The following is a 24515-nucleotide window of genomic DNA, read 5'->3' as shown; positions in this document are numbered from 1 at the left end:
ACATCACTGCTGAGACGATTCGCCATCTTCTTGCCTCCGTAGCCCGCACCTCCAGCTACAAATCCAGCGGTTAGGATCGAAAGCCCTGTGCTGGACGCGAGAAAAGCAGAAGTGCTCAAAATGGCAGTCGAGGCAGCGCCACCAACGATCCCTGCAACGCCTACAGCAGCTTGGAGTGCCACGGGAAGCAAGATGGGAGCGGCTACCAACGCTGTTGCACCTGCCACAGCAGCAGCCAGTCCAATCTTCAGCCATTTCTTTTTGGGTTTGGCGGCTTTCGCCTTGTCGTTTAGCTTTTCGTTGTCTTTCGAAAGCCGTATTGTAATTGCGTGTAAGTCAGAGAGTAAACTGCGTTCGTAACCGACCAAATCGGAGCAAGACATGCCCAGTTTGACACTGAATCGAATCAAAAACGAGCGCATCACACCATCGTATTCATTGGATAACACAAAAAAGATAAGTAACTCGAGTATGATACACAAATTTTGATGACTATCCGGCAGTCTAACTCTAGTAAACACAGAGAAAAAAGTACAGCGATTGGAACTGGCAATGATAGTATTGAGGTATTTGCACAAATTGGTGTAACTAATAATATAAAATGATCTATGGAGTCGCTACCTCGTTTCTGTACTGCTTCATAAAGTCAAATCGAAGTCCATCACATAACACATGCATACCGACAGAATAAAGATCGTTTTTTCGTTTTTCATTACAGCCACTCCAAGGAAAGGACGACATTATGAGCTTGGCTACGATAAAACGGCAAGATTAATCTTACAGTACACTGTCATGCGATCTAAGTTAATTTCATTTACAACACGTGGTCTAAATATTATTTCCTTATAATGATTAAACTCTTTGTCAGCTTGCTTTCCATTAGTGAGTAAATCTCATTATTAACCATAAATATTCAATACATGTAACAAGTTCTTGCACGACAGAGTCGTCAATCATGTTAACGAAAAAAACGAAAAGAAGAGTTTAGGTGGGTTTGAACTGGAAGGGGGATGTTACTAACAAATCACTTGTTCATCTATCTTCTCTAATCAAAAGGAATCGGATGGATAATGCAGCACAGCATATCTTCGCGTATAAATCAAACAGCGAACAATCGTTCGATCTCGACAAACCAGTTCTCTCGCTCATACCAACTCTCCTTTATACAGATTTCACTAAAAGACCGCAGCAACCATTCAAGCTCACCTCCCTGGAACATATGGTAGTACCGTTGGTACACTGGTTCTTCCTCCCCATCTGCTGTATACTTCTTCTGAAGTTGCCATTGTACCATCACGTCCGCCTTCTCATAGCCTCGGTTTGACTTTGTTTTGGCTCCCGAAGTATCCTTTTCCATCGCCCAAACAACAATCAAGGCTCTGCCTCCAGGTCGTAAGACGCGGATGAGATGTGCCAAAAACCTCCTTCGCAAAGCGTTCGTTGAGAGATGATGAACGACAGCGATGGATATCACCGCGTCGAAGCAGCTGTCTCGATAAGGAAGGAACACTCCATCCACGAGACTAACATCGAAGTTGTGCTGTCGACAAATGCGAAGCAACTCCACGGAACGATCACATCCAATGATACTCAATCGCTGCTCCTTCTGAAACATATATTTTCCATTTCCACAGCCTAGATCGAGGACTACGGAAGCGTAAGGGAGTGAAGATAGAAAGCGAGCAACGCCCTGCCATTGCATATAGCGCGTCGCCGAAAAATGGCCAGCGATCTTATCATACACAGCATAAACATGGTCGTTTTCGAGAGACATTGGCACGCTTGTCTCACTGTCTTGAAGCAAACGAGTATGGCAGAAATCTGGATATGCGCATAGGCAAGGACCCTCTCGCTTCTGTATATGAACTCAAAGCAAAGAGGATACGGAAACAAAAACGAACAAAGTCCCATCGTTTGAACTTGCAAAAACGGAGCGAAGCGAAAAACGAACCGCTCCGCTGATTTGAACGATCTGATTTTTCCCACAATGGCGATAAGTCTTGTCTGAACGAACCTCTAGTGTCCATTCAATGGACTCCGGAGAAATAAGAATTGCCGCAAAGTCGTCACCCCACAAATGATGCTCTAAGAAAAGCGAGTATGGATCTTTGGATACTTCAAACGACAAACAAGAGGTATAGGAACACCCCAATACAGAATTTACAAAGGAAATCAACGTATCACTTCTCGAATGTGTGTCTTCTGTCGAGAGACAGTTCAAAAAAGCAGTAACACTGGCATCATCCAAATCAGTAACAGCGATACCTATCAACATAACACACATACAGTAGTACTACCATCCATGGAATCAGTAATATTCGTAACAGGAGCTACTTTCGCCTCGTTCGGCTTGGAAATGGAGCAATAGGAAGGGTGAACGGGAAGCACGTTATTTATCTTAACTGGGTCCTTTTCACACGCAGCAACAAAAGAAGAAGCTGCCTCAACAGAAGAAAACTGAACTATGGCTTTTCCTTGCCTACATTCCATCTATCGCGTTATAAATACTTTGGAGTGAATGAAAGAAGAGAAACATCCTTTTCAGGAAAGCAATTCAGTAGAGTCGCAGAATCAACGCCAGCGCCTTTTCCTTTTCTGCTCCAACGCAGAAGAAGCGTGTCTGTTGGATTTTTGGTGGAATCAAAATGAACAGAACTCATTCTATAAAACGCCAAAGAAGGTAATGTGGGGGAAAAGTGGGCGATTTAGAATACCGGTGCACTGCTGTAACGAAAACCATAAAGGAGTGGAACAATAATGGTACCTCTGCAAACAGTTTGTTTGCATCGTTTCTGCAATTCAAAATGGATAAAGATTATTCGAAATAGCTGCAACATTCAGTAGATATCAAAAACTCTTGCCAAATGAACCACCCTATTGTCTTCCCTCACCATCTGCCACTAGCATCATCTCTGCATTCATCTCAATCGTGTATATTGTTGGATTGAAGAACCAACCCCGAAAAGAATTTGCTCCTACATCCTACAACGTTCTTCGTACTCTCGAGTCTGGGTTGTGCTTAAAGTAGCCAACACAAATATCGGGCTTCAATCCCAATATTCAAAGGCAATAAAACGTGGAAACGTAGAAAAGTTCCCCAATATCTGATAGATCGCAGATCTCAAAAACAAAAACGAATGATAGAAGCGTGTCTATAAACGTGTTATCTCACTAGTAAACGTATGGTCGACTGTTTCATTTTTGGAATCGGCAAATACGATTGGGAAAGCAGTTCCTGTAAATAGGCCGGAACATCAACAAAAAACCAAAGTCAAATAGAAAAAAGAGAACTGATCCCAAAAGAGCTATCAATTCTGGGTCAATTTTAGGATTGGAGGTTCTCCTAGTTTCTCCAAAAAATAGATATGCCACAGAAACAGAAGGGCACTAAATATGCTCTTAGACCCTTCGTGTCGGGAGGATTTGCTGCTTGTTTCTCCACGTGCTGTGTAGGGAGTCATGGGATGGGGTAATTCGACTAGATATTCCCATTTGACATGGTGAAAACCCGTATTCTTTTATCCACCAAGGACAGCAATGTTCCCTCAACAATCACCACTGTTGTAAAATATATTTATAAGAACGAGGGACCTCGAGGATTCTACCAGGGCTTGTCTGCAGCATTCATGCGAGAAGCTGTGTATGGTACAGCCCGCTTGGGAATCTTTGATACTCTTTCTGGCGCGCTTAAAAAGAGACAGAATGTAGACGCAATTCCACTCTGGCAAAAAGCACTCTGTGGAATGACAGCCGGTGCTTTGGGAGGAATTATGGGAAATCCATTTGATATCGCTTTAGTACGTATGCAGGCGGATGGGGTAGCTCCCCCAGAATTGAAGCGCGGGTACCACAATGCGTTTCAGGCAGTGTTCAAGATTGCGAAGGAAGAGGGAATCCTTTGTCTTTGGAGAGGGGGTGTTCCTGTGATCTGGAGAGCAGTGGGTATGAACACAGGTTTACTTGCCTCCTATGATCAGGCAAAGGAATTCTTGGTGAAGCGGTACCCCGATAAGCCTGTTTTGTGTTCCTTTGGAGCGAGCGCACTTTCTGGATTTATTTGCTCATTTACGGCCCTTCCTTTTGACCTGATAAAAGTGCGTATCATGAATATGCGTATCGATCCAATCACTGGCAAGTTCCCCTACAAGGGATTTATAGACTGCATGTGCAAAGTCTATAAGAAGGAAGGCATTTTACGATTCTGGAAAGGATATTGGGCATTTTATTCAAGATCAGCGCCCCACGGCATGATCACGCTTATGACCAAGGAGTTTTTCACGAGCTGCTATAATAGGATTTTTAATTGTAGCTAAGTGAAGTTCTGCTGTAACGAAATCAATGTTATTAGTTGAAAATCGGTGTTTGTTGGAAAAGGTCAGTTCCCGCGGTAAAACCCTAAATAGAGAAAGGAGCTTTCTACCTAGATTTTTGATATTTATCAAAGTACGGCCCGGGGTTCTCTTTCTATTTGTTGTAGAAAGCCGTTTCCACTTGATTTTCGTGAATATTGTGACCAATGCTCGCTTTCACAGGTAAGAAATTGTTTTTCGGCAATTTTGCTCATGCATAGGTTTAAAAATGATGGCTTCGCGAAACGGTATAGAGAGGATAGATTAAGTGACCCGTAGTTCGTCTGGCTTCTACTGTTGTCGGTTCAACGTTTGAAGCAGTCAAGGTTCTTCCATATAAGAATGCTATCAAGTTTGCCAATGAAAATATTCACTTCAACTACAAGACAATGATGGTAAGTTGGTGTTGGAGAAGCTTCGGATTTTTGTGCTCACTTTTTTGCAGAACAATGTCCGCATGTTGGCGAATGGCTTTTACGAGTTGGGTATGAAGCCTGGTGATTCGGTTATGGCTTGGACCGATAGTCGCTCCGAAACTCTCACTGCTTTCTATGCTTGCTCCATGACGGGCCTTCGTCTCGTGACCGTCGATCCCAAGATCAAGGATGCCGATGTGTTTGTGTATGCGTCTCTACAAAACTTCTCACGATTAGCGACGTTCTCCGTGAGGCAGATCCGACCCTCCTCCTCTACAGCCCCTCTTCGACCCAGGGAGAGCGTGAGGGAGTTCTGAAGAGCTTGGTCCCTGAGTTGGATTCGGGTAGTTTTCTTCTTAATCCTGGGTCATTTTCAGTCCGTCTGGCGACCATGGTGGAGCCTCTGAAGAGTCGTCAGTTCCGCCACCTGCGTGCTGTGGCCTCCACGGAGTGGGACCACTCCTCGCTGAACGGTGTGACCAACTTCCGCACTCTGCTCGTCGATCAGGTCTTCCCCGATTTGGTTGCCGAGGTCTCCAAGCGCCTGGAGGCCGAGCCCGAGACCGTGCTGCTGCGCAGCTACGCCTACTCGGACGGTCGCGTGCTGAAGGTGAGAATGCGGAGCGAACTCGAGCGTAGAGCAAGGATTTGACGCAGAAGCAGGTGAATGACGCGGCGACGCGCATCGCAAAGAAGCTCCAGCTGACCGCCGATTCGATTCTGTGCCTGGATCTTCCGATGGTAGGAGCGAAGCCGGACGAGGAGTAACGCGCAGTATCTCCCCATCTCGCTGATGAGCGCTGTGGCGTGTCTGCAGAAGAACGCGATGTTCGTGGTGCCCAAGGCGAGCTGCGTGCAGGTCGTGCGCGAGACTCTGGAGAAGGAGAACGCGTCCCATGTACTGACCTCCAAGACTCACTGCCCGCTCCTGCAGGAACAGCCCGCGAAGACGCTGAAGATGGGATTGTACCCGGTAGGGGAGCAGTCGGGGGAGAGGTGATGGATAGACGGAGTGCTGCGTGTGCAAACCCACGACCGGATTGGAGACTGTCAAGTTTTAAGAGGATCGTAATAAAGCATGTTGTTGTTGATTGCCCTTCTTGTTGCAACAAACATTGCTACACACCAAACTCAGCACTATAGTCATGAACTTCCGCTCCATCGTCCTCTGCATCATCGACATCCACATCGTCGTCCAAATCGATCGAGCCCGCCAGATCATTGAGATCCAGATTTGTGGGATCCATGTCATCTTCGTCCGATTCGATGTCCAATTCCTGCATGATAGAGTCCAGGTTCTGCTGCTCGGCTTCGGTCAGTCCCTTCTCCTGGATCGTCTCCGTCTGCATTTGCGTCTGCGAGAGCGAGCTCTCCAGCATGGCCAATTCGGTCATGTAGTCTCGCGCGGGATCTTTCTTGGGCACTGGCTGCGCCTTGACTGGCTCGTCTTCTTCCTCGCTGTCGATATCGAACACATCGCCCTTCACCTTCGCGCCGGCATTCGCGCTGGCGTTCGCGCTGGCGCTGGGTTTTTCGACCGAAGGAGACGCATCGGAGGTGGAGCGGCCTTCCTTCCGGTGCAGAACTTCGCGCCAGAGCGCAGAATTCGAATCGAAGAGCAAGCTCTCGTACACCTCCATTCGATTCACGCTGGCATCGGCGACATATTCCTCCTGCGATGCATCGAGCGCCAGCTCCAAACTCATCGTATCGGGGCAGCGCGGGTCGCTGGTGGCTCCGTCCAGCTGATCCTTCGTCAATCGGAACACTGTTCCATTGATGTACCCCGTGTGGATCATGCAGCGACACAGACTTGTTCGCACGCCGTTATCGCGCAGCTGGCGGCAGCGAAGAATAATGTTCCCCTACAAAACACGAGCCGATCAATGCAAACTCGAATGGGTCGACCGCACACCACTTCCGTTGTGTAATTGATATCTTCGTCCGCACCCGCCTCTCGCGGGATCGACACGCGGGTCGCAAAGACAAGCATTCCGCAGTTAAACACATCGACCTGAACGACCGGATTGGGTCCACGCAGCGGAACGTCGATCAGCTTGATCGACTTGAGCAGAAGCGGTTCCTTCTTCGGCTGTACGCAGTCCAGCAACATGCTGAAGTATTGAATGTAGCGGCGCTGCGAAGGCGTCGTTAACTCCTCGATCTTGCCTCCACGACGGTCACAGCAGAGATGGAGGGCTTCGGAACAGTTCTCGACCCATCCTAGCCAGGCTAGCAGACACGAGCAGACGGTAACCGTGCGGCCTTTACCCGTCTATTGTGTTAACATGAATATCGATGTCAAACCAGACAATGAACGACCACCACGTTATTCTCGTCGTCAGCAAGCCACGTTTCCATCGCAATACACATCTTCATAAGCATTCCGAGAGAAGGAGCAGGCATTCCGTGAAGATCATACGATACGATCTTGACATTATATGCCAGGAAACTCACCAACATGATCCCCAAAGAGAAGTGATTCGTAAACTTCATCACTGAGATTAAAGATCATATAGTGATCTTTGTGATGCTTTTCCAGGAAACTAGCTACCACTTCGCGCGAATTGTACCGTATCGACGGATTGGGGTTCTTTGGCCACCCAGGAAAGCCCATAGCTAAAATAAACCTGGATCACGCACGAAATACCGATAATATTGCTCGAGATATACGTTAAATCCTCTGGGCGTCCCGTAACATATTCCTTCATAACATCAGCGGCATTTGCAGAAACTATTCTTTACTCTGTTGTATTGGTATGTACTCTCACTCGCCTTGTCTTTGGCAATTTGAATTCCCTAGATAATCAGTTCCTTCTTAACACACTTCACCTTCGTCACAGCTATTGATGTCGCTTGCAGTGCATCGGTTGCACGCTTTTTCGCATCGTCAAACCAACTTGACCACATTCTACACAGATAGTTTGAAAGATACGGTTTGTGCGAAAGACGTTAATTAGAGTGAATGGGTAGTATTGTGAGAGGCAGAGGGATCATGAGTTGTTTGGAGTGTTGGGCGCAATGAAAGTAAGAATGGAGTACTACGATAGGTATGTGTAAATAATAAATGCATTGAGAATTAATCCTTTTGGAATAATTGAATTTGAATAATCCTAGATATTAATTGAATAGAAATATTATAATATTAATGTTTCAAGGAAAAGAATGGAACCAATTATATAATTTGTATTCGTATATAGAATTATTAGAAAACTAATAAATAATGAAATCTGCAAGAATTCAATAATTGTGAATCATTAATTTTTGTGAATTATTGAATCCTCATTAATTGATTCCATTTATTTTTATATAGTATTGTTGAGATTTCTGGTAAACATATTTATTTTTCTGGTATTGAATAGGAATTTTGTCTTTTGATAGAATTACTGGGAAGTAGTTTTGTAACTAGCTATTCATTATTCTCAAGTGAGACATTTATGCTTTCGTTACCTAGTTTGGTAAAGAGTGATTTTGAAGGAAATGTATAATGAATACCTATTGCAAAATAGAATCATCACATGAATTAGTTTGTAGTATAGAGGATGTCAAGTATACATCGCACCATCACCCTATACGCTTTGCATAATGATTTTTAGTCCTTAGATATGCATTGACGCAAATTTATGGTTTGGTCAAGTGTTGACAAGTCGATGTATCTCACTCCATGTTTCCAGTATCCGTAATCAACAATTTTCCAATAGAAATAGTTTTGCTATTTGCTGATACATCTAATATTGCTATTATCCGATTATGTTACTTATTATAATCCAATATGACGGCTATTTGAACATTCTAATATGAATCAACTCGGAAGTATAGGCACATATTATAATATGGCCATAATGGTACTTCCGCTAGATTTCATAGTTAATTGTTATTTGAGTGTCCATTTATCAAAGTCAATTAATACTCACAACTATCAAATAATCACGTCATTGTCAAGTACAACAAACACTAATTACAAAATGAGGTATCAAACACTGTCACTAACTTATTCTCAATAGCTATAAAGTATTCGTAAGAAACGTACCAAAGAATGCAACAGAAGAAATAATCAGGGTACAAACTCACTCAACTGTTACTAGTTTAGGATGCATTTACAGAGTTTGGAGAGGTTGACGATGTGACTATCCCTTGTGACAAATATACAAAGAAACCTAGAGGCTTTGTCTATGTATTATTCCGAACAAAAGAATCAATGGAAGCTGCACTTGCCAAGAAGTCATGCAAGGTTATGGGTAATTTTACTTTCGATTTCATTAGTCGTAGGCGCTGTCGTGGATATCTGTACAGCCAAGGCAAGTGCACACAAAGAGCCAGAAAGCCCTCGTCTGTTTATTCGAGGCATTCCAACAAACGTCAGCGAGGAAGAGCTTCTCAAATTCTTCAACTCTGTGGGAGAGGTCGTTCTGAAAATTTTCCCGAAAGATCGCAACAATGGACTTCTTCGTAATTTCTGCTTTATTACCTACAAATCACCGGAGCTGGTACTCTTTGAAAGGGGACTCTTAGATAGACTCAAAAGTTGCTGAATGACGGCTATATGATGTATAATGACACGAAGCTTTCGGTTGAGCCTGCCAAACCTCGCGATGAGCTTTGTAAGTCTGTTGTTCTGCTCTTTGAGACTAGATCCTGAAGCATATCATCAGCCCACTGAGAATGAGCGCATTGCTCAAGTCGTGTCTGGTGAAGCATATAACCCGCTGAATGCTGGTGAGGCCGAATCGGGCTATCCTCCTGCCGGTCCCTACGATCCCTATATGCCGAGCTCGTACGTGGATCCAAACGCTATGTACGGAGGATATCAGTACAATCCAGCCGATTACAATGCGTATTACGCCGATGGGTCTGCGATGTATCCGCCCTCCATGGATCCCAATGCGATGTATCCTGGAATGCCCGGCGCTGGCTATTATGGCCAACCTGTCGACCCCAACTCCATGTATCCTCCCCAGCCTTCCGCTTCGCCTTATGGTCAGCCCGCCAATGATCCGTACGGTCAGGCAGGAGGCGATCCCTACGCTTCGCAGTCTGCCGATCCCTATGGTCAACCCTCGGCGGATCCTTATGCTGGAAATGCGAGTGATCCGTATGGCGCGGCTCCCAACGATCCCAACTCATTGCATCCATCACAGAACGCATCGGCGTCAGGTCTGGCGGCAAATGATGGCGCTTCCACCTATCCGCCTCCTCCTCCTCCTTCTTCTTCAAACATATCTGCGATGCCGAATCCAGCGGATCCGACCAATCCTACCAATCCTGCCAATCCTACCAATCCTACAAAGCCAGTAGATCCAGCAGATCCAGCAGATCCAGCGAACTCAGTGAACCCTACGAACCCTACGAACCCTGCCAACCCTGCCAACCCTACGAACCCTTCGAGTTCTCCTTATTCGTCTCGTCCTTTGAATCCTCCCAATCCCAATCCCAATCCCAATCCCAATCCCAATCCCAATCCCAATCCCAATCCTTATGCCTCCAACCCTCCGAATTCTGGCTATCCTCCCCAGCCAGACGCCAATTCTGCGTACCCCGCTCCGCAGAATCCTCCCTATCAACAACCCGCTGATGGGAACTCACCGTATCCTCCATCCGCTTCGAACGCCCCTCCTTACGCCTCGCCTCGCAACCCTCCAGCCCAGAACATGGTGCCCCCTCCCAATTACTCTTATCCGCCAATGAACAATCCCAACAATCTCTACCCGTCTTCTCCCTATCAGGGCTTCCCTCCCACTCCTCCCACAAACTATTCCATGCCGCCTGCCGGCTATGGAGAGCCAATGGAAAAGCGAGATGGCTATGGAGCGGATGGAACAGGCCCTTCCAAGAATCCTCTTCCCCCGTACAACAACTCTATGCCGTCCCCCTACCAAGGCGCTCCCTATTCATCTACTGGCAATTATCCACCAAATCCGCCCTACAATTATTACCCTCCGAATCCTGAATATCCTGCGGGAGGCCCCTATTATCCAACCAACCCCTACCGAGGTAATGGCTATGATCAGCGTCGCGAATCGGGGTGGAATCAGCGTCCACGGAACGAAAGCAAATGGGGTACGCGAGAGCATCATCGAAGCAATTGGGACTCGAAGCGATCGCCCTCCGCCGATCGTCGCGAACCAAGGCACTCCAACTGGGACTCGAGGGAGGATCGATATCAAGCCAATCGCCCCGTTCGCAGCCGTAGCCGTAGCCGTAGCCGCAGCCGCAGCCGTAGCCGCAGTCGCAGTCACGCCCACTCCGTTGATTATCCATTGTATGATGAAAGAGGAGAACAAGTGAAGTGTAGAGAGGATAAAGATCGCATCTTTATCTCTGGATTGGATTCGCATGTATCGGAAGCGGTGATTCGCGATCATTTCGCTCCCTATGGGCGAGTGAAGCATGTGAAGCTCCCCATCGATCACAAAACTGGAAGACAACGAGATATCGCTATGGTCACAATGGACTCGGCCGAAAGTGTGAATCGTGCTCTGCGAGAAGCGTCTCGAACAATTATGGGAAGAGAAGTTAAGCAGATGTGTGTAGGTAGAACTCCCCTTGTCTTAAGAATAGCGTGCTCAAACAAAGATTTGAACATTGTTCTGATAACTAGTATATGGCATTATTTGCTGTTTATTTGTTTATTTGTTTGTTTTACTCATTCCTTTTCCAACTTTGAAGTGATTTTTTCGAGTAGATTGGGAATTTGGTATTTCATCAGCGGTTGACCTCGCTGTGTGCGTTTTTGCATCTTATGGGCAGTTACTTTTCTCTTCTTGAGTGCATGCTTCAGCGCCTCTTCCTTTTCCTTCTTTTCTCGCTCCAATTCCTCTTGATGTCGCTTATATTCTATAAATATTATTCTACTTGCGATTTAGCATCCTACCGTCTGCCTTTTGCTTTGAATGATAGAAGGGATCAGGCTTGGGCGATTTGGTTTTCTTGGCTATCTATTAAACCATTCACTCAATCCTACATTTTCCGTTTTTCTTCTCTTTTAAATTGGAAGGTAGCTCTAGCCATAACTTGGGAATGGGAGGGATTTACCTTTATTCTCTTCTAGTGTTGCCTCATTCTTCGTATCTTCAACAATTCCAGCCTATAAATAAGGAGAATTCTTGGTCATGGACTTCTTCATAGAGTTTTCCCTTTTGCTTGCGATATTTTGAAATGATATTAGAGTTTTTATTGAATTTTTGTCTTCGTTTCCGTTCTAAAGGTAACCAAAGCGAACAAAAAGGGATTACGATAACGCTGCAACGAAATGGTGGTTGGATCGACCTTTTTATCACCAGCGTTCTCTTTGGATCTCATTCTGACAAAACCAGTAAAGGCTTTACAAAGAATAAAAAATACTCCTTCTAACAAACACCAATAAATATATATATTATTATCCCCGAATAGGTAATATATGAGCCTCCGTAGTAAACACCTCCTTATCGAAATCCACAATCTTCTTGGACGAAAACAGCAAATACAAGTATTTCAGCGTTTCCGCTGTAAAAAAGCTTTCCGCAAAGTCCTGGACCATTCCATCACCATGTACATCAGAATACATCCCATATCCAAACTGTGCTTTGCAATGTGTTTCAATGGCCTGGTAAAACAACCAGCCCCACTCCCTACACAAATAGCTACAATATTTAAGAGCACCTACTGAGCGATCGGATCCCCAGTAACCTCCTTCAGCAAGAAAAACGACTCGATAATTTCAGGACGAAGAGCGTAGTGTTTCAATCGCTGGCTGATCGTCATTCCTTTCAATTCGCTAAAGGAGCAAGACTCCGGAGGAAGGCCAGACGTAGTACTGTTGCACATCATGAAGCAGGTATACAGGACGGACCGCGCAACACGCTCGTTTCGTTGATTCATCTGCTTCCGGTAAGCCGATTGACTGTTGGAATGATAAAGGTCCAAAAACATCATTCCTGGCGCAAAGCAAGTTAGGGTTTGCATCGAGTGAATAGCTCGCTTCTTCAGCAGCTCTCCCAAGAATTGCCATCCACTTCGTTTGTTCCGCATAAGCAATAGCTGATTTACTCCCTCGATCGCCTCATTGTAGTGGAATCGAAGCTGTTGATCCTTCTTTCCCGACTGGATCCAACCTTTTAGCAGATATTCGTAATAGCTGTCCGAGCACCCAGAAATAGTGTAATGCGTGTTTAGTGCAGCACCACTCACACGCGAAAAGTAAATAATAAAGGAAAGACAAAACGAGCTAGACACATCGTTTAGGATATGATTTCGGGAAGCAATCCATGGTTTCGTGTGTTTTTATCCAAAGCCTCATAGATTTGATTGATCAGATGCGCATACTTGGGATTGCCCGTTACAGCACTCAATTCTCTTTGCTTCATCGATTTTGAATAGAATACATACCTCAATTCCAGGGTCAACGTTCCAAACTCGGCAAGAGTCGTTTTGTCTTCCTTGGTAAAAGGAATTCGAGTTGCCAGATTGATTTGGGTCTATACTATTACTCTTCTTTATGACAAAAAAATACATGGGGAAACACGCCCTTATTAAATGAGGCAAGAACCACATCTCCAGCTTCAATCGCCTTTTGTTTCAGTCGCTCATCCTGGCTCAAATAATAGCCAGAGAGAAGTCCTCCCACAACGCGAATTGTGAATTCAAAAACCGAGATATTGAAGTCCTGATTAAAGTGTAGATTCTGGTCAACCCACTGCACAGCTTCATCGAATTCTTCCTTCATATCCATAACCCACAGCGTATCCAAACTGTCCACCAACGTCATTCCGACGCCTCCCCAGTTATTCCGTCCAGTTCCAGAGACTGGACGCAGTTCGTCAAAGCCCCACGCATGACGTCGATAGTTTTCCCAAACAAATTGCATGCTTTTCTTTACCATTGCAGCCCTGGAGTCAAATAAGGATTCCCACTCTTGGCGCAGATGCGACGGAATCGTGTAATGATAAGTGCCTTCAATCATTTCCGCGTGCGGTGCTTGCTGCAGGAACAATTCCATGGATTCCACAGATGTACACTCAGAGAGAGGGAGGGAAGGCTGCGGATAGCGTGGAACAGATAAGATCGAATACGCAGTCGTCTGGGTGAACGAAGAACCATTTGAAACTGTTGTACGACTACTTGTATTGGAAGGTACAACAATTCGTTTCAGCGTGTAAGTAGAAATGTGTGTTGGCTCGAGATTCAAAGTAACAATCTCGTGCGGTTTGATCAATTTCAGTTCGGTTTGAGTAGGGAGAATGACCATGCGAAGCTGAAACTCTTCGTTCATGAGAATCTGAGCCGATTGCAAGGAGAGTTGCGATCGAACCGTCCAATCATTCTCTGGGAAAAGAGGGAGTGAGTAAAAAAGCAGAGAGCCAAAAGCAGCCGAGATATAATCACGACCATCTGTGCCGGACCCAACGAGCAGGCAGGCTTTGCTCTACAAGTAACCATTCATATTCAAGATAAGAAGTACGCGAGATCGCCGCTCAGCTTCTCGAGAAATGAGTTGCTTTCCATTCAGATACACTTCTATGAGAGAAAGCGAAGGCTTGTCGGCAATTCTAGAGACTCTAAATAATATATGAGACCAAGAATTCAGTATAGAAATGGGCTTGCTCTGGAAGTATTGCATCCTGTGCTGTGTGTTATAATAATACACTTCCAGAAGCCTAGAAGTAAAAGCAGCGTGCGAACCGAACTGGCTGTTGGAAGGAGATTGAATCAACGACAGTTGCACACCACGCTTGTCAACAAGGTCGCGATTATCCCAGATAACACCCCGAGCACCTTTCTCCAGTTGATGAAGAAAGAGAGTTGTAGAAATCTACATTCTTCAAACACAAAAGAGTGAAACAGAATAGAAAACGGGGTCAAAAGGAACTGATGAGTTTACACGCACAGTATTGTTCACTTCAAACCCAAATCTACACTCAATGAGACCAGGGAAGTTAAATGAAATACGGAAAATCTTCCAAAGAAACAACATCGGGTCCTGTAACTCCAACTTCAGAAGAAATATTACGAATGGTATTGTTCCTATTTGATTATTTAATGTTATCATCCAAAACAAGAAATTGCTTTCAAAGCCGAAACACGCACTAAAAGTGAAAAAAATGATAGTGGAACAACGTAAATAACACACCAATGAGAAGAAGAAGATCCATCATTCTTGGCAAAGAAAACTCATTTAACAAACAAGGCACAAAATTAACGATACTACAGTGTTTAATTTACCGGGATTCATCTCAATACACTTAGCACTTGGGTGCAGTCCTATCTGGGTTTCTAATTTGGTCTCTTGCATACTCTTCACTTGATTCATCATTTCCTCGAACTGGATCTCCGGGTGTTCGCACAAATACTGGGACCCAGATATCATTTCAGATCCAGCCTCATCCGTCTTGGGTTCTCCAAACTCCGAGTCGCTCTCTTTCACGCTATTTCGGAAGCTCATCTCGCTTCCATTGCTCACATAACTCAATCGATGCGAAAGCCGAGGTATAGCATCTTGCACCTTCTCTAGCTCCAACTCCTCTTCTGTGAACGGCTTTCGAAGCAGATCTGCGAAGTCGCTGGGAACTAATCGTTATAACGGTACAAAGAATGAAACCTTGCGACGATAGCAAATAGGGAGATCGTAGAACTAGCTGAATAACGGTTTCTTTGTGGATCAATGCCAGCAAGCCATCGCAGCTGTTGCTTTCGATAGGCTCGATGGATTCGGCGAGCTGGGGAGTATTCGGCCACTGATACTGAAGGCGATACACATGGATCTAGAATGACAGAGCTAAACTGGTAACTACAGAATGCTCATAGGCTAGCAAGTCTTCAGAACGCACAGCCTTGCCGATTTCTTGGAGAATCCCGAGTTGGATGGCAAACAAATACGCCAATTGGCCTGAAGGACGCAACAACCGATACTCATCGACCGATTCACTTTCTTTATCGACCGGAATGACCTCCAGACTCTCCGAGTTCGACTCATCAGGAACCTTCAACTCTTCGTCATGCTTTGCTATTTCAAGTTGTGTCAGCGGAATCTCCACAGTCGCCTCCGATTCCTCGGGCGGCAGAGCATCGCTCACGTCTTCATCCTCTTCCTCCTCGGACACGACCGTATCCAGTGCATCCGAAACCATGAACAAATTGTTCGTGGGGATCGGAAGCACCGTGGAGAGTTTGGCGAATGCTTGTGACGAGTTGAGAGCCGTTACGGAGTTGATGTACTGCAACAACGGCTCCGCTGTTCCACTAATATCGAGCTTTTGCACAGTGACCGTTTGAGCATGGAAGAGAGAGGGAACGATCACCTCCAAAACAGATTGCGTATCTCCATGAAGAAGAGTCGAAATGAACGTTTGAATCGAATCATAGTGCTCCGAGGTGTTAGAAGGCAAAAAGATGGATTGTAAAAGAGTCGGAGCAAACGAGTTCTTGCAAATTACGCGACAACGAATTTCCGACTAGATGATGATGGGAAACAGGAAGAGTGCATTACCACTTCGTTCTCCTGAGAGTGCAGAAGGCGATCGAGAAGGCGATACCACAACAAACGCAACTATAGCAATCACCCACTGCATGCTAGATAATACATCGTCTTGTGGAGTGAGAAGACCTGAAAGCAGAACCATCGAGAGAGTGGATGGGATGGAAATGCGCGGCGGGAGATAGCGGACGTTCACCACATCAAAAGCAAATAAAAGCAATTCCTTCTTTATCAAATCTTCTGAATCTTCCTGCAGATAAATGACACTTTCCAAGATATCGTAGAACGGACTATCTGGATCCACAGCACGCGCCATAACGAGCAAGCAATGCTTGCAGGCACTGATCGTCTGAGTAAGAATCTCCCCGATGGCTTTCTCATCGTCCACATGCAGGTACTGCAGTGGATCGATTGGCTCCTCGGTGGTGGTGGAAATCGGCAAGGGCACGCCGTATTTCAAAGCTTGCTGCAGCAAATACTGAAGCAGAATTAGCAAGTCATCCGTCACTTTTTGCTCGTGATTCAAAGAAATCGATCGAGCCTCTTGCAGCTGGGATTCGACACACTGCACGATAAGACAAACAAGCGATCAACCGTACATATAAAATACATCGAATCACAGCAAACAGGCAGGGCTTCATTCTGAAATCTGCCATTTCGACCTCGTGAACAGCAGAATCGCCGTTCTTGCTCTGCAACTCCGCTTCTGATTCGGAATTCATCACAGAAATAGAATCGTTTCCTTCCGATGATCCTTCACACCAACGCACTCTACCTGAAAAGTCTTCACTGGAAAATAGACCAGGAATCAAATCTCCGATGTGTGAGATAATGTGAAGATAGATCGGCTTCACGATCGCATCTTTGTTCTACACATCAGCCAATCGCTTTGCAGACCACCTTGTTTCCTGTCAGCGTGTGCATCACGTCATGAGAGAAGGATAATGGATGCCATCCATAGCTATCCAACTTGCGGAACAAGGGCGTTAGCAGAGCGGAGAGCGTAATCACGTTCGTTGTCTGGTAAATGCTGGACAAGCAGCGACTTCTATGCATTGAAACGTCTATCAATGGAACGAACGCATTGGTTTTCATGCTCTTTATGTACTTCGCTTCTTCCCTATGCATTCACCCAACAGACTCAAGACGAACTCAGAAGTTTCGTTCAGACGAATTACGTCAACTAACACGGGGACGAGCTTCGGAATGATAGAAGTTAGCGATGCCAAGGGACAGATCAACACTAACTGATAGAGAACCGATATAGCCGTGTCGTGAAGGTGAAGCGTTTCTAGGGGAGTGTCTAGCTCAACTTCACAGTCAGCAAGAATAGAATCTAGAAGATCAAAATACTTTCCATTTGTCGAGTCGTCGTTTTGATCTTTGCACTGACAAACCTTTATAAACTATTCCTCGCAGAATTCCAGAAAACTTACGAGATTCATGGCACAAATCCTCGTCTGAACATGCGATTCATTTAGACACTCCTCCAACTACATGAAACTCATTGCGAAAGGAGTACCACGCGGTATACAAAAGTTTCAAAACGACTCAAGTTGTCATGACACATATCAATGAGTGTAATGAATGCGTTAATAGAAATTGAAACATAGCTACGATCATATTCTACCTTTTGTACATACCCGTATCTCTTCTTATGCAAATCGCGCGAAATGTTCTTTTCCAATGCTCTGCTCTTAATCCAATTCCCAATAGTACTTTGAAATGGGTACAAACAATTTGTTGTTTCGCAGCGCGTGTTTTGCCAATTCCTCTGCATTCTGCGCCTCGACAGTGTCGTCATAGCCAGTTGATTGAGAGGGGTACAAGTTCTTGAGACATTTCTTCCAGGGAAGAGGCCTGCAGTACTTGCATGATAAAATGCTTATACATGCATTCATTACTGATTAAATACAATTAATATGAAAACTTTGAAAAACAGAACTATCGCGGTTTTTACAGTTTTTTAATTTCGATTTGTTGATGAGTGTATCCCATACAGTACTCAATCCAGAAGAACCTCTTCTCAGTTCGGATGAAGAAGATGACGATTTTGAGCCCGGTTTTGTTTAAGTGTCTCAAGTGATCAACAGAAGTTCCTGTTACCGATGACGGACTGTTTGTCACAACGAGAAGTGGCAAAGGGGGAAATCAGGACCAACAGACAGAACTCGATGATGTCGATGCTCTACTCAAGCGAAAGGCACAACAAATATTTGCAGAGCTGGAGCGAGAAAAAGAGAAAGATGAAGAAATAATCCGAAGTAAACCAAAACTCAGCTATGTCTTGTTTTGAATGATTATTTAGATGTAGGGTTTTATGGATATGATCACAGAGCAAAAAGATGGGTATTCGTATTTCCAGAATCTGTCAAAGCAGAATGGTGAGTCCCAATGTACTATTAATGGATCTAAAGTGGACCTTTCAAACGAAGATTTCCTTCAGTCTGTGAGGGATGCGGTAAAGTCTGTTCGTGAAGAACAGTCCAAGCAAAGCACAAAGCACATAGTCAAGTTTGCAGGAGAAAAGATTGAGTATCTCATGAATTTTGTGTATCACATAGAATAACTGGAAGCGGCTCTACTTCTCAAGAACTGGACACACTTGTAAAGTCTGTTGAGTCGAAGAAATCGATGACGACAATCGATAAATCATCATACGATTGGGACAAATACAAAGATAAAGAGGGAATCAAGGAGGAGGTGGAAAAAGCAAAGAAGGATGGATACATCGAAAAGCAGGAATTCTTGCGGCGTGTCGATGAGCGTCAATTCGAAAAGGAACGCGCTCAACGTGAACGAGAGCGTATTCGACGTGAAAGTGAAAAGAGGCAACGTATGCAATAGCCCTGGTATGAGTTTAGTCGTGTGTGTTTGCTTTTACTGTTGTTTCTATTATTGTTTTCTTCAACAAAACAATCCAAATAGGAGAACGATCTTCAGGAAGCGTGTCGGGGAAGGAATCTTTCACTTTCCGATCCTCGTCATTCAAAACATGGCTAAGAATACTCTGCAGGTCTTGTACTACACATAAGAAACCAAACTCAGCACAAACAAGTTAAATGATCATGGAGAATGATGGCAGGCTTGCATTCTGGGTCTTCTCCAAAGTGCTCCTTTCCATCCTACAACAATGAAGGCATCAGCAAAAGCCAACAATCACACATCCCGGAGAGAACGAAAGCTCCACTCGGAATCGCTTGGGATCGGTGAGATCGTAGCTCGTGTTTTCGTACATGCGAAGAAGAATATGGCTCAAATAATCATATTCCGTCACTTCATCCAGAGCCGCCAGTCCAGCGTCGGTGACTGCTCGCTGACCGGTCGACGAGCTTCCATACCGCAGCACGTTGAGAATGCCGTGAATGTGGGATTCCGAGGTGAAGTACATACGCGTGTACACAGTTCGACTGTGTCCGGAACTCTCCTCGGTGTATCGCTCGTCCGCCTTATAGCTGCTCACTTCCTGCAGGTGGTCGGACTTCTCGATAAACTTGCTGCAAGGACCAAACGCAGAGATTCGCAGATCCTACGCGTAATGAAGCTCTTTTCGCTCCCTTACCACATCGATCTTGATTAGTAAATTCTTCACGATATTCCGTCCAATCAGCATCTTTTCCCAAGTATACATACCGTACTCCTGGGGGACGATAATGTCCGCCAGAACCTTGCTCTTCATAAACAATTCATCGCGACTCTTCAGCGGGAGTCCTGCGTTGTGGATGCAATCAAACTTGATGCAATCATACAACGTCGGGATCTGTAATCTAACCAAACCAAGAACAACGCCTGCCTTGCTCAAATCAAACTTTTGCGTGCGGATATCGAAGAAATCCTTTTGCAGCTTGACCCATCGGCCGAGCGCCAGATTCACCGTCTCCATTTCGTAGCCCATCGCAGCCTTTCCCTCCGCCGTTCTTCCGTACGTAAACAGAGAATGCGTGAGGGTTTTGATGTCGCTGTATCTATCGGTTACACAGCCCTTCGACTCTCACATGCTCTCAAGATACTTGCGAGCATTTCCCACTTGGTGCAGTGCATTGATCACACTTTGATTTCCAGAGGGACAAAGCCGATGGATTCGTTCTTCTGTCATGTCTCCCTCTTCGATTAGTGTCGAGTACAGCCGTGCCTTCACGTTCTTCAGCATTTCCATCGCCTTGCTCGTATTGTCCAGCATGTAATCTGCCTGGCGATGGCAGTGAACCATGCTCACCATAATCGGAGTCAAGTGCTCGCCCTCCACATCCAAACACCCCTTCGCAAAGGCAGCGGCTGTGGTGCGAACGCGGCCTTCTTCGGAGGAGTAGATTTTCATATCATGCCGGTAGGTATTGTGCAATCGCAAGAAGAAGGCATCCCCTCCATACACTTGGCGACGGAACATTTCCCCTAAATGAATCGCCTGCTTCCTGCCGGTTTGGGTCAGAACGCCTCCCCACTTTACGATGAATAAAGCCTCCGTCACGACTAGACTTCACTCCAATCCCGAAGCATTACTCATCTTCTTGCTTTTGCTTGACAAATCTTCGACAGAAGGAGATGAAGCGATCGGAATATTGGGAAGACTCGGATCCTTCTTGTCTTGCTTTTCGATCGTCTATACGTTTTGATCCCGTCATCCAAATCACCTACTCGTTGAACTCCTTCCTTTAACTCGAAGCAAGGATTCATCGAAGATAGTCCATGAGACTCTTTCGAATCTTCTTCCCCCTCCATACAATTGCTAAAAGAATTTTTGCGTTCCGATTGTTCCGCTTCTTGGGACCCTGCCGCAGCCCCTTTCTTCTCTAATCCTAATGTAGAGAGAAATAATCTTACTATTCGGCAAACCAAGATCGTCAAGGCTTGTGCGCAGCTCGTTGGGTGGAGCGAACGCATTGTCATCGTTTCCAGCATCCGAATTGTCGTCGTTCTGCTCTGCGTCTATCACTTGGGGCGCTTCTTTCCACTGCAAAGGACGGAGCTGGATCTTTCTGTTAAATCCTCGGAACTGTCCGCCTTGCTGCAAAACAGCCACGAGCTGGAGCAGCTTGTTCTTCAGCACAATGTCCTTATTCTTTTCTCTCATCTCCGAGGACTGAGCATCGCTCATATCCGAATCGTAAGTACACGGAACAGACTCCATTTCGTGAATCTGGTCCCTCACGACCGAGACAATGTAATTCATCTGCATGGCTTCTTTCACTTTCACCTCTTTTCGATGGTCCTTAAATAAACTACAGATCAGCACGGGTGCAAAATTAGGACTGTTGAAGCTTTTCAAGCAATGACTTGGTTGAAACCTTAAACTTCAATTTCTGCTTAGGAGTTCTACAAAGGTTACCATCCCGTAGATATCAATAAGTACCGATCGCCATGACGACAAACACAAATCACAGCACGCAACGTTTCACGATCTTCGCAAGGCACAGGAGTTCTTTTATATTCATCTTCCAACTGTTGTCTTTCTCGCGTTGACATCTCAAGCTCCTCCGTATCCACTTTCTACTCCATTAACCATTAATATGCCTTGTCCTTACTCGCAGGATTTCGGGACACAAGTTTTTATAAACGATCAGCATGATCAAATGGGCAGCATCGTTCCAAAACTTGGCGTTCTTCTTTACAAAGCTGACTCCGTTCACATCGCAAATGTACGAAGTACCACGGTCACGCAACAAATCAAACCCACAGATCGTTTGCTTAAATATTGTAGCGATCTTTCGACAAATCTGCTTTTCATCGTACGTCAGCAAAATAGGATATCGAACCTCCTTTCCGTTCTCATCCCGATCCACGCGGCCATCCACGGTCGGCGACTTTCTCGCCTCGGCATGGACGTACGAAACGCCCACCGAGTACACTTTCACGTCTGTTCCCTCGGTTTGGAGAAAGCGTTCATAAATGTAAGACCCATCTGTGCGAATATGCGAGTGGTCTGGATAGTACTGACTACTCTGATTGCTGTGTTTGCGGAACAGTTCCTTCATTCCACCTCCATCAACGCGAGAATAGTAAATGCGAACTCGATGGTCCTCTGCATCGACTGGTTTTTCCACAAAAGGCTTTTCTAATTTGACACCTAGCTAATAAGGGAAAGAGCAAAACGATCGTACCGTTGAGCATAATGTATTCCTCATGCTCTTCAAAATCTCCTTGAACCACTCCATTCTCATCGCGCTCCACAATCAAATAGTCAGGAACTTTGATTCCCTGGTAGGTGAGACATATTACGTTATTGGTACATTATCCTTGAGCATCTTGTGAATCGTTCGACGATCAAAGAACAAGTTCAATAAAGGAACCAAAAGATATTATCATTATTATTATTATTATTATTACCACAGGATATTTTCTGCATTGACAAGTCGTTGAGGGAATACGGCTTTCGGAGCTCCACATATGAGATTGCCTTGTCCAAAGGATAACCTATATTATAACACGCTTGCAATAAGGTACCGTCCGAGTACCAACCCATAAGAACATCTACAATGGGCCATTCCTCGATCGGAGCATGAAGAATAGTTTCTTCTTCAAAAATCACGATTTCGACAAAAGGGCGGATTCTCTCCATGAGCATCTTCATCGGCGATGCTTCTACCTAAACGTTATGAACCATTTTCGTCAAGTACTTTCTTTCTCATAGCACAAATTCCGAATCGATATTTCTTAGGGGCTACAGGCAGAGACTTGTCCATTTTGCAGAAAAGAAATAGCTATCGAAAGAATCTACAAAAATACTTTAAAAAATCAGGATTTTTGTCAATCGGGAGAGTGAATCATTTCGTTTAAATGGAGAATTTGGAAGGAAAAGTAATAAACATCTGGAGATTGAGCTCTCTAGTCAGTAGTTCAAACTATGGCTATGTCTATCAAGGTAGGTTACTTGGTATGGTTTGTACTTAGTGACTTTGGATTCGGATAGAGAGCAGAAATATTATATGACCATTTTATGCGATGATCGCGATACTTTAGAAAACGAGAAAGCGAATTCGACAAAGAGGGTATCTTTCAAGGCAAATGTGATCCCAACGTTTAGCTACTATGACTCTCATTGTTTGTAGCTACTTATAGATTAACGAAATAGGTTTCCCTATTATTCCTTTGAATGGCGCTACGGGAGTTTATGAAAGTCACAAATATTTTGTATACGAAAATGTATCCAGGGATTTAAAATCAGTAGTGTTGGATAACACCTTGCATGTGTCTCGGGATGATTTAGTGAATATTGCTATTCAGATCTTGACAATCCTGCAGTATTTATTTGAAAGAGGGATGGTTTTGAATAATCTCACAATCGATGACTTTGTTCTTCGTCGCACGACCAGGGGATATAGGGTTATTCTGCTCAATCAGGAGTTTTACACGGGTGAGCTTATGAGCATCGATGATACGACCTTCGTTTCCCCCTCAATTCTGCATGGAAATGGTAGAAACAGAATGTGTTTGTTAAATTGCAGAGCCCACAATGCGTGATAATGTGATCTCGGCCGTGTACATCATGCTTTACCTGATTAATTGTATCTTATTTCGATTCGATTTGAGAACTAGCGACTCTTCCTTGGATCGGAAAGACAGAAGAGGAAGCGGAGTCTATGAAAATGGACGAAGTTGTGATGAATGCGGCTTGCGGAGAGGAGTTCCGTGTATTGTACGAGATGTTGCAGAAGTTTAACCTGCACTCGACACAGATACCGCAGTTGGACACGTATCTTGATACGTTGCGCAGTATGACGACAAAGAAGAACGTTACTTTTGGGGTAAGTGATTGGGAAATGGTAATAATAATGTATAGCATGTGCTTAGCAAATATGCCAGGATGAGTAGAAGTCATTGAGGAGGAGAATTATGTGTAGAGAGAGTGCCTAAACAGGAGGAGAAGGAAGAAGTGAAGGAGAAGGAGGAAGAAAAAGTCGAAGTGAAGGAGGAGGAGGAAGCGAAACAAGAGGAAGCGAAACAAGAGAAAGTGAAGGAGAAGGAAGTGAAACAGGAGGAAGAAATTGACAAAGACGAAAGAGAAGAAGTGAAGCAGCAGGAAGAGGAAATTGACAAAGAAACGAGGCCGGAGGAAGTGGAAGCAGAGGTGAAGCAGCAGGAAGAGGAAATCGACAAAGAGGAAAAAGAGGAAGTGAAGCAGCAGCCACAGCAGGAAGAAGAAATCTCAGCCTCCAACCCAACCGAAGCCTCTCGTGCTGCTTGATGTCTCTCCTTATTTATAGCCAATGACAATGAATTGCCATCGAATGACCCAACAACGGCCAGTGAAGTCCTTCTTCCCGTTCCTCCTCTGCGTTGTCCTCAATTGTAGAAACCATCATC

The 24515-nt window shown here is 44.9% G+C and overlaps 11 protein-coding genes; 6 read left to right on the top strand and 5 right to left on the bottom strand.

Annotated features, from left to right (window-relative positions):
* Positions 1 to 1099: 1099 nt before the first annotated feature.
* GSBLH_T00005070001 (uncharacterized protein) lies at positions 1100 to 1774 on the bottom strand (the record flags this gene model as incomplete). Its single annotated transcript, XM_013044066.1, has 1 exon — positions 1100 to 1774. The coding sequence occupies one exon, from the start codon at positions 1772 to 1774 to the stop codon at positions 1100 to 1102; it is 675 nt and encodes a 224-aa protein (XP_012899520.1).
* Positions 1775 to 3497: 1723 nt separating this feature from the next.
* Positions 3498 to 4313, top strand: GSBLH_T00005069001 (uncharacterized protein; the record flags this gene model as incomplete). Its single annotated transcript, XM_013044065.1, has 1 exon — positions 3498 to 4313. One exon carries the CDS (start codon positions 3498 to 3500, stop codon positions 4311 to 4313), a length of 816 nt encoding a protein of 271 aa, XP_012899519.1.
* Positions 4314 to 4477: 164 nt separating this feature from the next.
* Positions 4478 to 5858, top strand: GSBLH_T00005068001 (uncharacterized protein). XM_013044064.1 has 9 exons: positions 4478 to 4532; positions 4571 to 4597; positions 4629 to 4744; positions 4795 to 4970; positions 5003 to 5109; positions 5143 to 5375; positions 5405 to 5506; positions 5541 to 5738; positions 5773 to 5858. Exons 2-9 carry the CDS (start codon positions 4579 to 4581, stop codon positions 5824 to 5826), a joined length of 1005 nt encoding a protein of 334 aa, XP_012899518.1. The 5' UTR covers positions 4478 to 4532; positions 4571 to 4578; the 3' UTR covers positions 5827 to 5858.
* A 25-nt stretch (positions 5859 to 5883) lies between these two features.
* On the bottom strand, positions 5884 to 7675 carry GSBLH_T00005067001 (uncharacterized protein; the record flags this gene model as incomplete). The annotated part of the gene is made up of 7 exons (XM_013044063.1): positions 5884 to 6630; positions 6660 to 7040; positions 7073 to 7195; positions 7227 to 7384; positions 7416 to 7499; positions 7531 to 7564; positions 7598 to 7675. The coding sequence occupies 7 exons, from the start codon at positions 7673 to 7675 to the stop codon at positions 5884 to 5886; spliced, it is 1605 nt and encodes a 534-aa protein (XP_012899517.1).
* An 887-nt stretch (positions 7676 to 8562) lies between these two features.
* GSBLH_T00005066001 (uncharacterized protein) lies at positions 8563 to 8829 on the top strand (the record flags this gene model as incomplete). XM_013044062.1 has 1 exon in its annotated part: positions 8563 to 8829. The coding sequence occupies one exon, from the start codon at positions 8563 to 8565 to the stop codon at positions 8767 to 8769; it is 207 nt and encodes a 68-aa protein (XP_012899516.1). The 3' UTR covers positions 8770 to 8829.
* A 489-nt stretch (positions 8830 to 9318) lies between these two features.
* GSBLH_T00005065001 (uncharacterized protein) lies at positions 9319 to 11478 on the top strand (the record flags this gene model as incomplete). Its single annotated transcript, XM_013044061.1, has 1 exon — positions 9319 to 11478. The coding sequence occupies one exon, from the start codon at positions 9319 to 9321 to the stop codon at positions 11476 to 11478; it is 2160 nt and encodes a 719-aa protein (XP_012899515.1).
* A 662-nt stretch (positions 11479 to 12140) lies between these two features.
* Positions 12141 to 13988, bottom strand: GSBLH_T00005064001 (uncharacterized protein; the record flags this gene model as incomplete). The annotated part of the gene is made up of 4 exons (XM_013044060.1): positions 12141 to 12372; positions 12408 to 12968; positions 13004 to 13218; positions 13254 to 13988. The coding sequence occupies 4 exons, from the start codon at positions 13986 to 13988 to the stop codon at positions 12141 to 12143; spliced, it is 1743 nt and encodes a 580-aa protein (XP_012899514.1).
* Positions 13989 to 18197: 4209 nt separating this feature from the next.
* GSBLH_T00005063001 (uncharacterized protein) lies at positions 18198 to 19061 on the top strand (the record flags this gene model as incomplete). Its single annotated transcript, XM_013044059.1, has 4 exons — positions 18198 to 18276; positions 18308 to 18498; positions 18529 to 18749; positions 18779 to 19061. 4 exons carry the CDS (start codon positions 18198 to 18200, stop codon positions 19059 to 19061), a joined length of 774 nt encoding a protein of 257 aa, XP_012899513.1.
* Positions 19062 to 19074: 13 nt separating this feature from the next.
* Positions 19075 to 22322, bottom strand: GSBLH_T00005062001 (uncharacterized protein; the record flags this gene model as incomplete). The annotated part of the gene is made up of 10 exons (XM_013044058.1): positions 19075 to 19238; positions 19270 to 19339; positions 19372 to 19743; positions 19777 to 20179; positions 20210 to 20689; positions 21092 to 21433; positions 21465 to 21527; positions 21565 to 21701; positions 21737 to 22278; positions 22313 to 22322. The coding sequence occupies 10 exons, from the start codon at positions 22320 to 22322 to the stop codon at positions 19075 to 19077; spliced, it is 2583 nt and encodes an 860-aa protein (XP_012899512.1).
* Positions 22323 to 22488: 166 nt separating this feature from the next.
* On the bottom strand, positions 22489 to 22894 carry GSBLH_T00005061001 (uncharacterized protein; the record flags this gene model as incomplete). The annotated part of the gene is made up of 3 exons (XM_013044057.1): positions 22489 to 22625; positions 22656 to 22797; positions 22829 to 22894. The coding sequence occupies 3 exons, from the start codon at positions 22892 to 22894 to the stop codon at positions 22489 to 22491; spliced, it is 345 nt and encodes a 114-aa protein (XP_012899511.1).
* A 94-nt stretch (positions 22895 to 22988) lies between these two features.
* Positions 22989 to 24019, top strand: GSBLH_T00005060001 (uncharacterized protein; the record flags this gene model as incomplete). Its single annotated transcript, XM_013044056.1, has 5 exons — positions 22989 to 23073; positions 23103 to 23252; positions 23284 to 23625; positions 23657 to 23716; positions 23748 to 24019. 5 exons carry the CDS (start codon positions 22989 to 22991, stop codon positions 24017 to 24019), a joined length of 909 nt encoding a protein of 302 aa, XP_012899510.1.
* Between the last annotated feature and the right edge of the window lie 496 nt (positions 24020 to 24515).

Source organism: Blastocystis hominis, assembly GCF_000151665.1.
Source record: "Blastocystis hominis, Singapore isolate B (sub-type 7) whole genome shotgun sequence assembly, scaffold_9".
NCBI classification, from domain to species: Eukaryota; class Bigyra; order Opalinata; family Blastocystidae; genus Blastocystis; species Blastocystis hominis.
Note: the sequence above shows the minus strand (reverse complement) of the source record. Positions and strands in the feature narration are given on the sequence as shown.

What these genes read in the sequence shown, in the direction of transcription:
- GSBLH_T00005068001 (XM_013044064.1), top strand. An exon ending in TCAACTACAAGACAATGATG is followed by an intron (nt 4,745 to 4,794) that starts GTAAGTTGGTGT and finishes ACTTTTTTGCAG; the next exon opens with AACAATGTCCGCATGTTGGC. An exon ending in CGGACGGTCGCGTGCTGAAG is followed by an intron (nt 5,376 to 5,404) that starts GTGAGAATGCGG and finishes ACTCGAGCGTAG; the next exon opens with AGCAAGGATTTGACGCAGAA.